The sequence below is a fragment of the Alligator mississippiensis genome, chromosome 5, assembly GCF_030867095.1.
Source record: "Alligator mississippiensis isolate rAllMis1 chromosome 5, rAllMis1, whole genome shotgun sequence".
NCBI lineage: Eukaryota > Metazoa > Chordata > Crocodylia > Alligatoridae > Alligator > Alligator mississippiensis.
The window spans coordinates 40,578,032-40,592,410 of NC_081828.1; the positions used below are offsets into that span (position 1 = coordinate 40,578,032).

The 14,379-nt window shown below is 48.8% G+C and overlaps 1 protein-coding gene across 1 annotated transcript; it reads right to left on the reverse strand.

Moving 5' to 3' along the window:
• Window positions 1-4,618: 4,618 nt before the first annotated feature.
• LOC132250795 (olfactory receptor 13H1-like) lies at window positions 4,619-13,894 on the reverse strand. Its single transcript, XM_059728247.1, has 2 exons — window positions 13,601-13,894; window positions 4,619-8,867 (listed from the first exon to the last, which is right to left on the reverse strand). The coding sequence occupies exon 2, from the start codon at window positions 8,846-8,848 to the stop codon at window positions 7,907-7,909; it is 942 nt and encodes a 313-aa protein (XP_059584230.1). The 5' UTR covers window positions 8,849-8,867; window positions 13,601-13,894; the 3' UTR covers window positions 4,619-7,906.
• Window positions 13,895-14,379: the final 485 nt, after the last annotated feature.

Below are 14,379 nucleotides of genomic sequence, written 5' to 3' on the forward strand. Positions count from 1 at the left end.
CATAGCTCCAAAAACTATCGAGTAATTCAATCCAATATTAAAACCATACAGGTAAGTCCAGTGTGTATAAATAATCCTAAAGTTAAAGAGACAGGAGTGCATGGGGGTCAATTACTTTAGAGAGAAAGGTGTGTGTGAAAGCACATTTCTTTCTGTATATCCTAAATGACTGCCATTATTGGCCATATATTCACTAACAACAGATAGGAGTTGCTGGTTCCAGGGCAAAATGATATACTTACTGTATCATTAAGGCAGCAAAAGGAATGAAGACCAATGAAATGTTTGACATCAGCCTCCATTTGCCCTCTTTATACCTACTGAAGCCTCATGCCTTTCTTAGTTTCATAGTGCTTAGGGTTGGAAGGGACCTAAACAGATCATCAGGTTGAACCCCCTTCCCCAGGCAGAAACAAGTGCCGGGGTCATAACACCCCAGCCAGATATCTGTCCAGCCTCCTCTTGAAGACCCCCAATGTAGGAGAGAGTACCACCTCCCTTGGGAGTCCATTCCAGAACCTGGCAGCCCTAACTGTAAACTAATGTCTCCTGATGTTCATCCTGAACCTTCCCTCTAACAATTTGTGGCCGTTATTCCTAGTAACCCTCAGTGGTCCCTGGGGGAACAGAGCCTCCCCCAATTCCTGCTGGTCCCCCCTGGTGAGTTTGTAAATGGCCACCAGATCCCCTCTCAGCCTTCTCTTGTGCAGGTTGAATAGATTCAGGCCCTTCAGCCTCTCTTCATAGGGCCTGACCCGCTGCCCCTTGACCATGTGAGTGGCCCTCCTCTGGACCCTCTCAATGCTAGCCACATCCCTCTTGAAGTGCGATGCCCAGAACTGGACGCAGTACTCCAACTGTGGCCTGACCAATGCCACATAGAGGGGGAGGATCACCTCCCTGGAGCTGCTTGTGATGCATCTGTAGATGCACGACAAGGTGCGGTTAGCCTTACTGACTGCTTCCTCACATTGGTGGTTCATGTTCATCCTGGAGTCAACAGTGACTCCAATATCCCTTTCTGCTGCTGTGTTGACAAGAGGGGTGTTTCCTAGCCTATAGGTGTGTTGCTGGTTCCTTCTCCCTAGGTGCAATACTCTGCACTTGTCAGTGTTGAATTCCATCCTAGTCTCATCTGCCCACCTCTGTAACCTGTCTAGATCTAGCTGGACTCTGTCCCTCCCCTTCAGTGTGCCCACTTCACCCCACATCTTGGTGTCGTCAGCGAATTTGGACAGTGTGCTTTCCACACCCACATCCAAATTGCTGATAAAGATATTGAACAGGACAGGCCCCAGGACCAAGCCCTGGGGGACTCCACTGCCCACATCCCTCCAGGTTGAAAATGACCCATCCACCACCACTCTCTGTGTGCAATCATCTATCCAATTTGCCACTCATCTGACTGTGTAGACATCGATGCCGCAGTCACCTAGTTTTTTTAAGAGAGTGTGGTGGGAAACCGTGTCAAAGGCCTTCTTAAAGTCCAGGATGACAACATCCACCCTGACACCCTTATCCAGGGACTTTGTGACCTGATCATAAAAGGAAACCAGGTTAGTTAGACGGGATCTGTCCTCAATGAACCCATGTTTGTTGCCCCTGAGCATTACCTCCCCTGCTGGGCCCTTGCAGGTATGCTCCTTGATAATTTTCTCAAAGGTCTTCCCAAGGACTGAGGGGAGACTAACTGGCCTATAGTTACCCAGGTCCTCCTTTTTCCTCTTCTTGTAAATGGGGACCACATTGGCCCTTTTCCAATCCTCTGGTACCTGGTCAGTGCCCCACGAGTACTCATAGAGCCATGCCAGGGGCACCACTATGACCCTCACCAATTCCCTCAGCACCCTCGGGTGGAGAGCATCTGGACCTACTGATTTAAACATGTCCAGCCCCTCCAAAAGTTCTCTAACTAGGTCGTCCGTGACCCTAAGCATGGCGGTGCCTCTCCTGGGTCTGTCCGTAATCTTAGTGAGGGAAATGTCCCGGTCCCTGTTCAGGAATATGGAGGCAAATAATTTGTTAAAGAGGTCAACTTTTTCATTTGCTGCAATCACCAGACTGCCAAGCCTGTCCTGTAGGGGCCCCATGTTATCCAGTGCCTTCTTCTTACTCCCTATGCATTTGAAAAAGGATTTTTTGTTATCCCCAATTATGGTCACTAGCCCTAGCTCCATCTCTGCCTTTGCCTCCCTACAGTCATGAGCAACAGAGGAGTAATCCTCCTTGGTGACAGCCCCTTGCTGTACACCTCCTTTTTTGCCCTTAGGCATTCCTGGATGCCTTTGTTTAAAAGCCCCCATGGCTTTGCACTCCTGCCCCCCTTGGTGTGCATTGGGACTGACTCCCTTTGAGCTCAGAGGATCGTCTCCTTTAGGAACAACCACACATCTTGGACTCCCATCTCATTGAAGCTCTGAGACCCCAATGCCTCTCATACTAATCTACTTAGCTCACTGAAGTCAACCCTCCTGAAGTCGAAGACTTTTGCCTTGCTGCGTGCTTTTACCGCTCTGCACTGGATAGTAAATTCCAACAGGCGATGATCATTGTCGCCCAGGTGGTTGAGTACCCGCAGACCCCTCACCAGGTCATCGCCTGTGGCAAGGACCAAGTCCAGCAAAGCATTTCCCCTGGTGGGACTATGCACCTCCTGGGTTAGGTAGAGGTCCCGTATCCTGGCTAGGAACCTACGTGAGCAGTCGGACCTGGCTGACTGCTCCTCCCAGCAGTTGGTGTGTGGGCCAGTGCTTTTTTCCTGTTGCAGCTGAGGTGGAGGGCATGCAGCTGACTTGGCATAGTTTACTACAGACTCTCTCACAAGGGGGATGAGCTGGACCTAGAATTCTCAGGTCAGCTCATGAAAGCAGTAAAGTCTAGGGATGTGGTTGTAATGGGTGACCTAAACTACTCAGACATCTGCTAGGCATAGTTTATTCATAGTATGAAAACAGGTATATTACCAGTAATATCAATCTAGGACTATCTATTAGGTGTGTTCTTAAAACTTATCTGACAAGTATTTAAAAATAGAGCCAGCTAATTGAATATAAAAATTTAGATTTAACTCAGAATCTTTGCTTTCATCTTGAACTGCAAAATAGCCCACCTTCAGAAGAACTAAGGCAAGCACTTCCATAACACTTAGTTTTTATACATTGGTAAGAAATCCTCTTCCCTAACAGGCAGATTACCTGTTAGTGGCTTTTAAGTCTTTAGGACTTGGCATTGGTGACAAGAACCAGGGCCTGGCAGCAGCAGAGGTGGTGGCAGTGGTGTGATTTCTGTACCAGTGGCAGGGCTTGGGGCTGCAGCCTGGCTGGATCCCAATGCCTGGCAGCAGCAGGGATGGTAGCGGTGCAAAATAGTGCCCCCTCATCATCAGCACTTACACGTCGCTTATGGAACTTAGTGTATTGAAGAAAAATCTTTTTGCTATTCCAAATAGCAAAAATTCTGGCAGTAATTAATATTTGATTACATGGTTTGAAATGTGTTGCTGATATTGCCTTACCATTTCATGTCATTTGCATTTTAAGATTAACATTGTCATTAAAGCGTATTGAAAGTTACTCTTGAGAAACTGATTTTGGTACAACAGTTTCCCTGGACCTTCCTTGGTCCACAGAACACAACTGGGAGGGTCAGCATTTCTCAGTGTATGCGTCTCCCCCACTGCACTCAGCAAAAGTAAATCCACTTCAACTGGCCACATTTGTGCTCTCAAAGGGTGAGACTCACCCTTGACCTCAGCACCCCTTCAGCTTTCAAACTGGCTTGCACATAGGAATTGCTCATTGATCTTGGCTTGGCACTTTGTCCTTTTCCTGAAACTGTACCTGGAAACCACCCCATCACAGTCACCAATTTGCACCTCAGCTGGGCAATTTTCTGTACAGAGCAACACGGGGAGTATTTCCAAGGAACTAAAAGCACCACAGAACAATGCTGCCCTTAAAAAAGCCATGCGGCTCCAAGTGGCCTACCTCCTGCATTGGAAGTAGTGGATCCATGTTCCTAAAGTGCTAAAAGAGGGACTTGTTAGTACTCTGATAATCAGAGCAGATTTGCCTAGCCAGACCACCTTGCCAACTCAGCCCCATTACTTCTGGTTTAGGAGCAACATGGTGCTGTTGCTTGACATACTGTGTTTTCAGGGTAGATGTGGCTTAAGGGAACCACCACATGAGATGTGAGCATCAAACACACGGTGACCCTGGTAGCTCCAGCCAGTGTGTGCAGTCCTCAAAGTTTAGGATCGAAAAACCTATTCCCCACTACATACCTCAAATGCATGGCACTATGTCCAGAGTACACAGTGACACTGGTAGGTGAACAAGGGACATTCTCCTCATACTGAATTTCTCCTCACATTCTCCTCATACTACACAAGAAGCTGGCTGTGCAGTATCTTGTTACTACTGCACAGTCGTGTTGTGTGGCACTTGTGTATATTATGTACATGTGGCTAGAGTTAATGATTATCCTTTCTGTACACCAAAACAAGATACAATTACAATTGCCAATAAAATCCTCCATTCCTTCTTAGCAGGTAAAGTATTACTACCACCCAGCTCAGATAAAGAGGCAAGAGACAAGTCTATATCCCAAGCTTTTATTGATTATACCACAAATCACAGGAATAAGCACTAGCTTCAATGCCTATTCAGCTGCCTGAAACAATACAAACAAATTCTCAACTATCCAACTGGAGAGACTGAGGCTGAAGGAGGAGGGTGACATGCAGACTGAAGGCTTTTCAGCCCCTTCCTTCCTTTCTTGCTTTTTGCACTCATTGGGTGCGTCTACATGTTCATTAATGTACCTTAGATACTGTGCATTTACTTTAGTACTTGCTTAATAAAGTACTAACTAAGTATGCAGTACCTAGATTTACGTTGTATTAGCACTGGCACACGGTTATTTAATGATGCTTACTGTGCATTAGCTGAATAATACTGCCCAGTAGGCTATTAGCATGATTTTCTCCGTGATACACTAGCACACAGTGTTTTTATGCCAATACACAGTAAGCACCTCATGTAGACGTGCCCTGTAACAGGGGGCCTACTTGGGCCCATCTCCATGGCCCGCCCACCTGTTCTTGGGCCAACCACCCGCCTTCTCGCCCGCCACACCTTGATGTTAATTGATGTCAATTAAGCAGGAGGCTGCCCATTTTGGTGCCCCGATGCCAGGGGGCGCTCTCTGCAGCTCCTTTCCTCCCCTATACCGCAGCCCAAGCCTTGCAGATGGCATCTTGATGTTCACATAATCACCGGCCCCCACACTGGGCCCCAGAATCGTCCTAACAGGACCCCTCCATGATCCCTCTGCTCAGGCAGCCTCTCCACTTTCATTCAGGCTACCTAGACCCCACAAAACTATTCTCCCCTCTCAGGTGTGTTCCCCCCGGGACCTCTGGCTACCAGCCCTGGCCCACCTCCAGGACAGTCGGGACCCCAGGCCCCCAGCTCTTGGGCATCTCTCACGGTGGGCCCCTGCCCTTTTGACCATCCTGGTCCTGGCCCCAGCATGGGCCAGCCAAGAGTACTCTCTTGTTCAGGTCAGGTCTCTAGCCCCTCAATCTCTCCAGGGGTCTGCCCTCTGGACCCTTCACACAAACACAGGGGTTACCCACCTTTCACCGGGGCAGTAACTGGCCTGGCATTTTCTGGGGGCTCCTGCACCACTGAGAGCCCCACCAGACCACCCACTCCCGGCAGGGTGCAGTTTTAGGTCATGCCCAGGACCAGGAGCCTCCTGACCATCCACTACAGCTCCTCCCTTACCTCCAGATGATTTCAGCAGCTCTCTGGCCAGGCAATGTTGTTGCCTGACCTCCAGCAGCCGAACTACCCTGTTTGTATAGACAGCCCCTGACTCCAAAATGGCTGCCCTTGTCAGGCACCTGGTGGCTGCCAGCTCCAGGCCCTTAAAGTGGCAGGCACACACAGTGCCCTGTCACATGCCCATTTGAAAATAAGGTGACTGTATTTCTGATTTTCACAGGGAGTGTGTCATGTGCCTTGCCACACTTGTCTTGGCTCCAGGCCATATGGGCACAATCCATGCTCTGAGTGGATTTCAGAGCCCTGCCAAGTCTCATCCTGTTCTTGTGGGGCACAGGTGAGACACCCTCATAAGTCCCAGTCAGTGGGAGTCTGCAATTGGACTGTGACATGTCTCCGGAGCCACATGAGCCTGTGTCATCCAGAGGCTCACTTTTTATGGCAGCAGAGGTTACCTATGTCCGTGCATCTGGGAGGACATGGCTGGGATGATCTGTTTATTCCTACCTTGTGGGAGATGTGACTCTTCTTGCCTTCTTCATATTTCCCCTTGACTCTGGGCCTCCTATCAGTGAGGCAAGGATCTTCCTCAGATAACTCCATTGCTCTGGTTACATGTCTTTGGGCCTACGTGGACCCTGAGGCTGCTGAGACACACAACTGGCCCTGTTATCCCCTCAGTTTGGATCTGCTGCTGCCCCTACAAACCACTAAAAATAACCAAGGAGTCCACAACCAGTTCAGACTTGAGTTCTGCTTGCCTGGGTGACTGATGTACAGGTCAGAGGAAAGGTTCAAGAATTTCTGTGGTGGAGATGGCACCTTTGCCTTGTGACCAGTCAGTGTTTGGCTGTGCCCAATAGGATGCATTTTGCCTGACGTTTTTTGTTGTCTATGATTTGGTCCTGTACCCCAGGCCTCCAGATCAGTGCAAGTGCAATGTGAGCAGTGCTCAGACCTGATCCTGGGCCTCTTTGGGGGGAATCAATCAAAGTCCGAAATGGCCAGTCTGTGAAGTCTCTTGTGGCCCACATGCTGGGACTCTGAGCCCATCAGTTCCAGACTAACCCCACAGCAGCAGGTCCTTGGGCCTGTGAAACATGGAATTTAGCTTGTTTCTGGGGAAAGGAACCTGAGCTACAAAGAGACAAAGCTCAGGGGCCAAAGCAGCAATTCTCCATCATTTTAACCCCAGGCACCCTGCCATAATTTTTTGGAATTTAGTGGTGCCCCATCTGGGAACAACTGAGGTAGAGTCAAAGTCCCAGGTAGACCCCCATCTCACTACACTTGAATCTCTTGCAGGAAAGTATTGTAAAATCCTGCATTCCACCATGCTTCAAAGATGCAGTTAACTTGAACCAGATGTATGTTGATGAAAATGAGCCCTTAGACTGTGCAAGTACTACCTGGTTGGCTGGGTGTTTTCATCCCAGAGAGTCAAACTGGTGCCAGGTGAGAATGGCAGGGGCAATACCTGACCCCTCTGTGCCCCGCTTTGTCCACAGCCTACCCCCCTCCCCATCTGTGTTCCTGAGAAGGCAAAGGCAATCTCACTGCCATATTGGCTCATCTGGCAACTTGCATGCCAGCTACTCAAGCCATGTGTACCTGCAGCCCCTTCTTCCAGCCCAAGGATCACTGGAGGAGCAGGGGGACAAGCCAGGTGGAAGTGCAGCCTGGAGTCCATGATCTGTTTGCCTGTCCATGAGCATGCAGCAGGGAATGCATCTGGGACTGCCGTGGTGGATGACCTGAGGGCTCTTGTGGAGTGGCAGGCAGCTGTGGTTATCACTTGTCTGCAGTACTCTGTGGTGCCTGGTGCCAGGCAGGTCGAGAGCGGTTGCTTAACTCCTGGCACAGGCCCTGGGCAGGGTAGCACCCAGGAAAGGTCTCATGACATTTTGGGGTGCCACAGGACCTTGGTTGAGAATCACTGGACCAAAGTAAAAGTGTCTGAGCTCTGCTGCTTCCTGCAGGCCCAGTGTCTGCCTGCTGAAGAATCACTACTACACGGCGCAGTGCGCTACAGGCTTTGAAGAGCTCCCTAAGCAAAGCAAAACTCTTTCCCTTTTAATGTCTGTAACTCTACTTAGGTGCTCATTCAGATAATGTCATGGACTTGAAATGAGCATTTTCCTACCACTCACTCTCCTCAGGGCCCCATGCACATCCTTGTTCCTCAGGCTGTAGATCAGGGGGTTCAACATGGGTGTCACTGCCCTGTAGAAGACAGAAACCAGCTTGTCCTGGTCAGAGGCAGACTTGGTCTGTGGGCGAATGTACATGGACATGGCCGTGCCATAAAATATACTGACCACAACCAGGTGGGATCCACAGGTGAAGACAGCTTTGCTCCTGCCCTGGGCCGAGCGGATACGCAGCACAGCCATACCAATGCGCACATATGTCACCAGGATGAAGATGAAGGGTACGAGAAGCGTCAAGACCGAACTGACAAACATAACGATGCGGGTGATGTGGGTGTCAGAGCAGGCCAGCTTCAATATGGCCAGAGCTTCACAGGTGAAGTGGTTGATGATGTTGGGGCCACAAAACTGAAGTGGGAAAGCAAAGGTGACGATCGCTGTCAGGAAGAAAGCACTGGCCCACACACCAACTGCCATCTGCATACAGACCTTCCCGCTTATTATGAGGGGGTAGCGCAGGGGGTTGCAGATGGCCACAAAGCGGTCATAGGCCATGACAGCCAGCAGGAGACACTCTGTCACTCCCAGGTAGAGCGAGACTGTCATTTGGGTGTAGCAGTTAGCAAAGGTGATTGTGGGTCTCTTTTTGAAGCAGTTGGCCAATGCCTGGGGCACAGAGGTAGCTGTGTAGCAGAGGTCAAGGAAGGAGAGATTGCTGAGGAAGAAGTACATGGGGGTGTGGAGCTGTGAGTCAGTCCAGATGAGCACTATGATTAAGCCATTCCCCAGCAGAGTGAGCAGGTAGGTCACCAAGAGAAGTGCAAAGAAGGCCACCTGTGCCTGGGGATGATTGGAGAGTCCCACCAGGATGAACTCCGTCACTACTGTCTCGTTGGCTGTCCCCATGGCCTACTGGGTGCTTCACCTGTAGGGAAGGACACACAAAAACCTTAATGGGCAGAGGTGTCAGTCCCCATGAGACCACCTTAAGGAGGTGGCCAGATTTCAGAAACAAATGTGTGTACCACGCCACCAACAGCTGGCACCAAGCATGGGCATTTTTGAGTTAATAGTCAAATACTGTAATTTTGTTTTGCAAAAAGTATTTGTTCCCTCACAGAATTACTATGTTTTATATTGAAAGAAAGAAATCCCAGAAAGTAATTTAAAAAATAATTGTTTGGTATTGCTATGGTGGTGCCTCTTGGGAGTCTTCACTTGCTCCTCATGTCCTGATTCTCTTTTGTCGACCAGGTTCTAGAGGCTAAAGTCTCCATGGTTCTCCACAGAAGCATTTTTTAAAGAAAAGCTTTTATTGTTGTACTGAAAAACCACTGATGTTAAGTTTTTTCACCAGTTTTTCACTTTTGTTTTCTGTGGGAAGTTCCACTTTTTTCCCCTCAAAAACTTTTTTCCCCTCAAGTATTTTGCTTGTGTACCAAGAGTACAAGTTGGAAAGGGGGAAATGAATAAATCAAGTACTTGGTAAGTGTTTAAAGCTGTTCTTAAAACATCTTGCTTTATTTTTCTGGATCCCTTAGGAATAAATTCACAACTGCAACTCAGTGGCACAAGTTAAGGTGGGTGAGCAGGGGACTAGCCTTGGGCATCAATTTAGAGGTGAGTTATTTAGATGACAATGTGCTGTGGCAATAGCCCATGTGCCATAAGACTCTCTGGTGGTTACCATCCTCCTGCCCTTTTTGGCTGTTTATAGATGTTACATTTTTCTAGGTTTAATCTCGACTACTGTCACTATATACATGTGGACATCTGTAGTCTGAATTAAAATTGGCTCCATTCCAAATTAATTTATCCTCATTGAATGAAGATTAAAGTTAATGCAGACTAAAGCAGTCTGACCTAGGCAATTTAAACTGCATTAATTAACATGTATGTACCCTGTTGCTTTTAGGAAAAACTGTCCTTAGGAATACAGATAAGCTTGCAAATTGGGTTTTTGCAAGAAAACAGAGGCTATAAGGAACAAAGGAACACCTTTACAACGTCAAATGTGCCAACAGCACCTCACTATCAGTATCCTGACTAAGCCCCCAGCCCTGCCCAAGCACATGGGCTGCTGGTCTGTGAAGAAGAGGACAAACCCCCTTGATCATCTAATAATCCTTAATCAAATTGAAATTTGATTCAAACTGTGTGATGTGAATCAGTTCACACAGTTTAGAAAATAGTGAGCATGTCTACAAATGGGCTTTAATGCTGTATCCAGCATCCCTGCCCATGGTGGCAAAATTCCCAGTTATGCCTTTGGTGAAACTGCATTTCTTTTCTATAAAGTTGGATAAAGAAATGGGAGGAGAATCCTTGTATAGCTTATCTAATAGCTGGTGGGGAAAATAACTAATATATTTTTCATATACAGTGGGCCTGCATGTATTAAAACCTGATGTAATCAATCCTCTTTAAATGCACGAAGTACGATAAATGCTGTGATGTTAGTGGCCCCCAAAACAGTTAGATTCCCTCATTTTTAAGCCTTCAGTTTACTTTGGGATGGCTATTAGAAGCCTTGAAGATAATTAGAACTAGTGAGTTTAGTGGCTGCCATACTGATATCACTGGGCATGTCTACATGAGAGACAACAGCGCAGTAGCAATGAGCACTGCACAGTAGCTCATTGCTATGGCACCATCGCATTGCTGGGCATGAACCTTGATGGCAACGCTACTGCCATCAAATGCAGTAGCATCTAAAAATAACCATGTGGTGATGGTGTTGTGCAGTCATTTAGTACTTGGTTAAGCAATAGGGCTGTGCAAAACTTCAGGTGCTGATTTGATTCAGAGGAGATCCGGCCTGAATCAGATTTGGAGATTCGGCCACTGAATCGAATCAGGGGACCAATAAAAAGATCTGAATCTATTCAAAGCTCTCTGAATCTTCGGAAAAGATTTGGAGAGCTTCCATGATTCGGGCAGTCCCTGCTGGATGCAGCAAGGAGCTGCAGCAGGATTCGGAGCTGGTAAGTAAGGAAGGGGGGGGGGGGCGCTGGAGGAGGGGGGAGGGGACCATGGGGACCCTGCCAAGCCCCATCCCCTGCATGCTTCCACAGCCCCCCTGACCCCCCCATGGTTGCCCCACCTGGCCCCAGCTCCTGGTGCTTTAAAAAAAAGCCTGAGTCACGGGGTTCTGCTGGGGGGGGGCAAACCCCGCTGCCCCCCAATGCCCCACATTGCATGGGGGGCTCTGTCACGAGCCCCCCCTTGCTCCCCCAGCCCCCCCCATGGCTGCCCCGCCCACCCCAGCTCTGGCCCTTTAAGGAAAAAAAAAACTGAGCAAAACCCGAGGACTCACTGGCTCCTGCAGCGGCCTTGGGGGGCTTGTGCAGAGCCCCCCACATGGTGCGGGGCAGTAGGGGGCAGCGGGGATCACCCCCTACCAAGCAGGAATGGTGAGACAGGGGGGTTTGTTTTTCTTAAAGGGCTGGAGCCGGGGGAGCAGGAGGGATCAGGGTTCTCATGCAGAGCCCCCCACACAGCATGGGCCAGTGGGGGACAGCAAGGATTGCCCCCCTGCTCAGCAGCACCCGCTGAATCGGGGCTTTTATTTTCAGTGCCAGGAACTGGGGCGGGCAGGGCAGCCATTGCCAGGCTGGGAGAGCAGGCAGGGAATGTGCCTGGCTAGGGTGATTCAGCCAAATCGATTTGGGACAGTGATTCAAATCACCGAATCAAATCACCGTCCCCCAAATCGGCCAAATCTGAGTCCGAAGTGAATACTAGCCTCTTTGCACAGGCCTATTAAGCAAGTACTAAATGACTGTGCAGTAACAACAGAGCAGTCCACTGGTCAGGTAGACATGACCACTGTGTACCTATCTAGTGTTGCTCAAAGCATTGTCAGTACTGTGATAGTAACAGCCTCAAAACTGACTAGCTCCCATCATTTTCAAGGCCTCAAATAGCAACCCTGGGGTATCACCATTTTTATGCAGCTAGGTACAATTATGTTACAAAGTAGATAGCTGAGTTGAAAAATGCTAAGCAGTTCAAGCCCTTCATAGAATCATAGGCAAGCAGGGCTGGAAGAGACCTCCAGAGGCCATCTAGTTCAACCCCCTGCCTGAGGCAGCATCAGCCCTATCCAAACCATCCCAGACACACCCAAAACTTTCATAAAACTGCTGCCAATCCTGACACAACACAGACCTAACACCCTAGCCTGTCACAGGTAAAGCAGGGGAACTACAGCAGCCAACATCCTGCTTCTATGAAATGTTGCCAATATATGCTCAAGAGATCCCAGGTAGAGTGCCATGCCACCTGCTACAGAGGAAGGCAACCCCCTTCCTCCCCCCAATCTGTACCAATGTGACCATGGGGTAAAATTCCTTCTTGATTCCAAATATGGTGATCTGTTTTACCCTAAGTGAATGGGTAAAACCTGCTAGCCAGGAACCTCTGGCTTTGGTCCCAGCAGGAGTTTGGTACACCCCAGTCAAAGTCCCCAGTCTTAGCTGTGGCCATCAACCAATGCCTCTTGGAAGGCTTAAAAACACCGTGACACAACAGAAAAGGGGGTGGGGGCAACCAGTAAAGTGCAGAATCATGGGAAATAGCCATAGTAGAACATAGGCATAGCTACACCTGGCTCATCCCTGACCAGCGACTGTCCAATATTTTCTTGAACACCTCCAGTGATAGAGAATCTACAACTTCCCTAGGCAGTAGGGCTGCTGTGTGAAGCTTCACCGGCTGTTTCATTTTGATGCTGTTTTGACTTGTTTTGAGCTCAAAACAGTGATATCGAAATGAAACAAGGGCAGTCAAAGCATTTAAAAAGTTTTGAAACATTTCAAGTTTTGAAGCAGCAGCCAGGTGGTGGGAGGCAGGGGAGAGCCAGGGCTATGCTCCAAGTGGCTTCGCAGTCCCATGTGACTCAGCCTGGTGGGGAGCACAGCCCTGCTTCTCTCCACCTCCCTCCACCAGGCTGTGCCCCTGGGGGCTGGCAGCACTGGCTCTGCCCACCTCTCACCGCTGGGCTGTGGTATGATCGGTTCCGCCAGCCCCATGGAGCTCAGCCTGGTGGTGGGAGGTGGGCAGAGCCAGCACTGCACCCTGACTCCCTCCACCGGGCCCAGTACTCAGCAGCTTGCAGCCCAGTGGAGGGAGGCAGGGTGCAGCACTGGGGCTGTGCTCCCCCTCCCTCCACTGGGCTCAGCTCCCAGCTCTGGTGCCAGGTGGCAGCCTCCTGCCAGCACCCCCAGGAGGGCTGCAGGGCTCTATTGAACTCCTCCTGGGGGTGCGGGCCCCGATCTGCCTGCAGTCACAGGAGGCTGCCTCTCCTCCAGTTTTGTGCTTCCCCATTATAGCCTGTCAAAGCATCAAAACAGTTTCGCTGTTTTGATGAAACAAAATGGAACAGTGCTTTCAAAATGAAATGAAACTCGAAACAAAACGTTGTTCCATCAAAACGTTGAAACAGAAGTCCAAGCAGAATAGTGCTGTTTTGCACAGCCCAGCTAGGCAGTCTGCTTCACTGTTCCAACAGTGAAGAAGTTTTTCCAGATATCCAATCTAAACTTACTTTGCTGCAACTTCAAGCTATTGTTTCACATCCTCCTCTCTGCACTGCCTGAGATGCCAATAACCAAAATACACCACAATGTAGGCAATAGTCAACAAGTGGGGACTGACCTTGTGCTATGCAGTTAAGCAAATAATTCACACATCCAGTTCACATAAGCAGTGGTGGTAAATGGGATGACTGATTGATGCATCTGCCCAGCTGATCTGAAAAATGAAATCTGTTATTTGCTAACTGATTTAGGGAAAGCTGAAAGATCAAATTCATTGCCTGAATTATCTGTGAAGATTCATGCTGTTCTAAGATATTGCAGAAAACTGCCATGGCTAGAGAAGCCTCTTCGCTCACTTAATGTAAACTTTTACTATTTTTACACACACTATAGCTCAAGGAAATTCATTTTCCCCAACGGAAACTCTCTATACAGGTTGTAGGGAAGAGCAGGTGCTTCCTATAACAAATGAGTAGAAGGGGGAGGTTTTACACCAGGTGTGAGATAAAGAGTAAAACTACTCATCTGTTACCATCTCTCCTGAAAAAAAAGCAGCTATGGGAAAAGCAGCCTCTTCTTATCATTACCTTTGGAATCAAACATATTTCTCTTCAGAGAAGTTCTGCATAAAGATTGTGGAGATCAGAGTTTTCTGTGGAAGACAACAAAGTGTGGATTTGGAGAGCAAGGTGCCCCTAGCTACACCCAAGTAATGAGAAAGTGTGATTAGGGGAACAGATTGTAATTTTATTTCAGCTAGGTAAGGCTGCAGAAGGTTATTTGAAGTTAATGCGTTTCTCCAGATATTCCTTGTAGGCCTGCTCAAGTCGGCAGTGATCCGATCTGGCTTCGGATCCGGCCGCTTTGGATAGCTGCGATCCAATCTGATCCGATCCA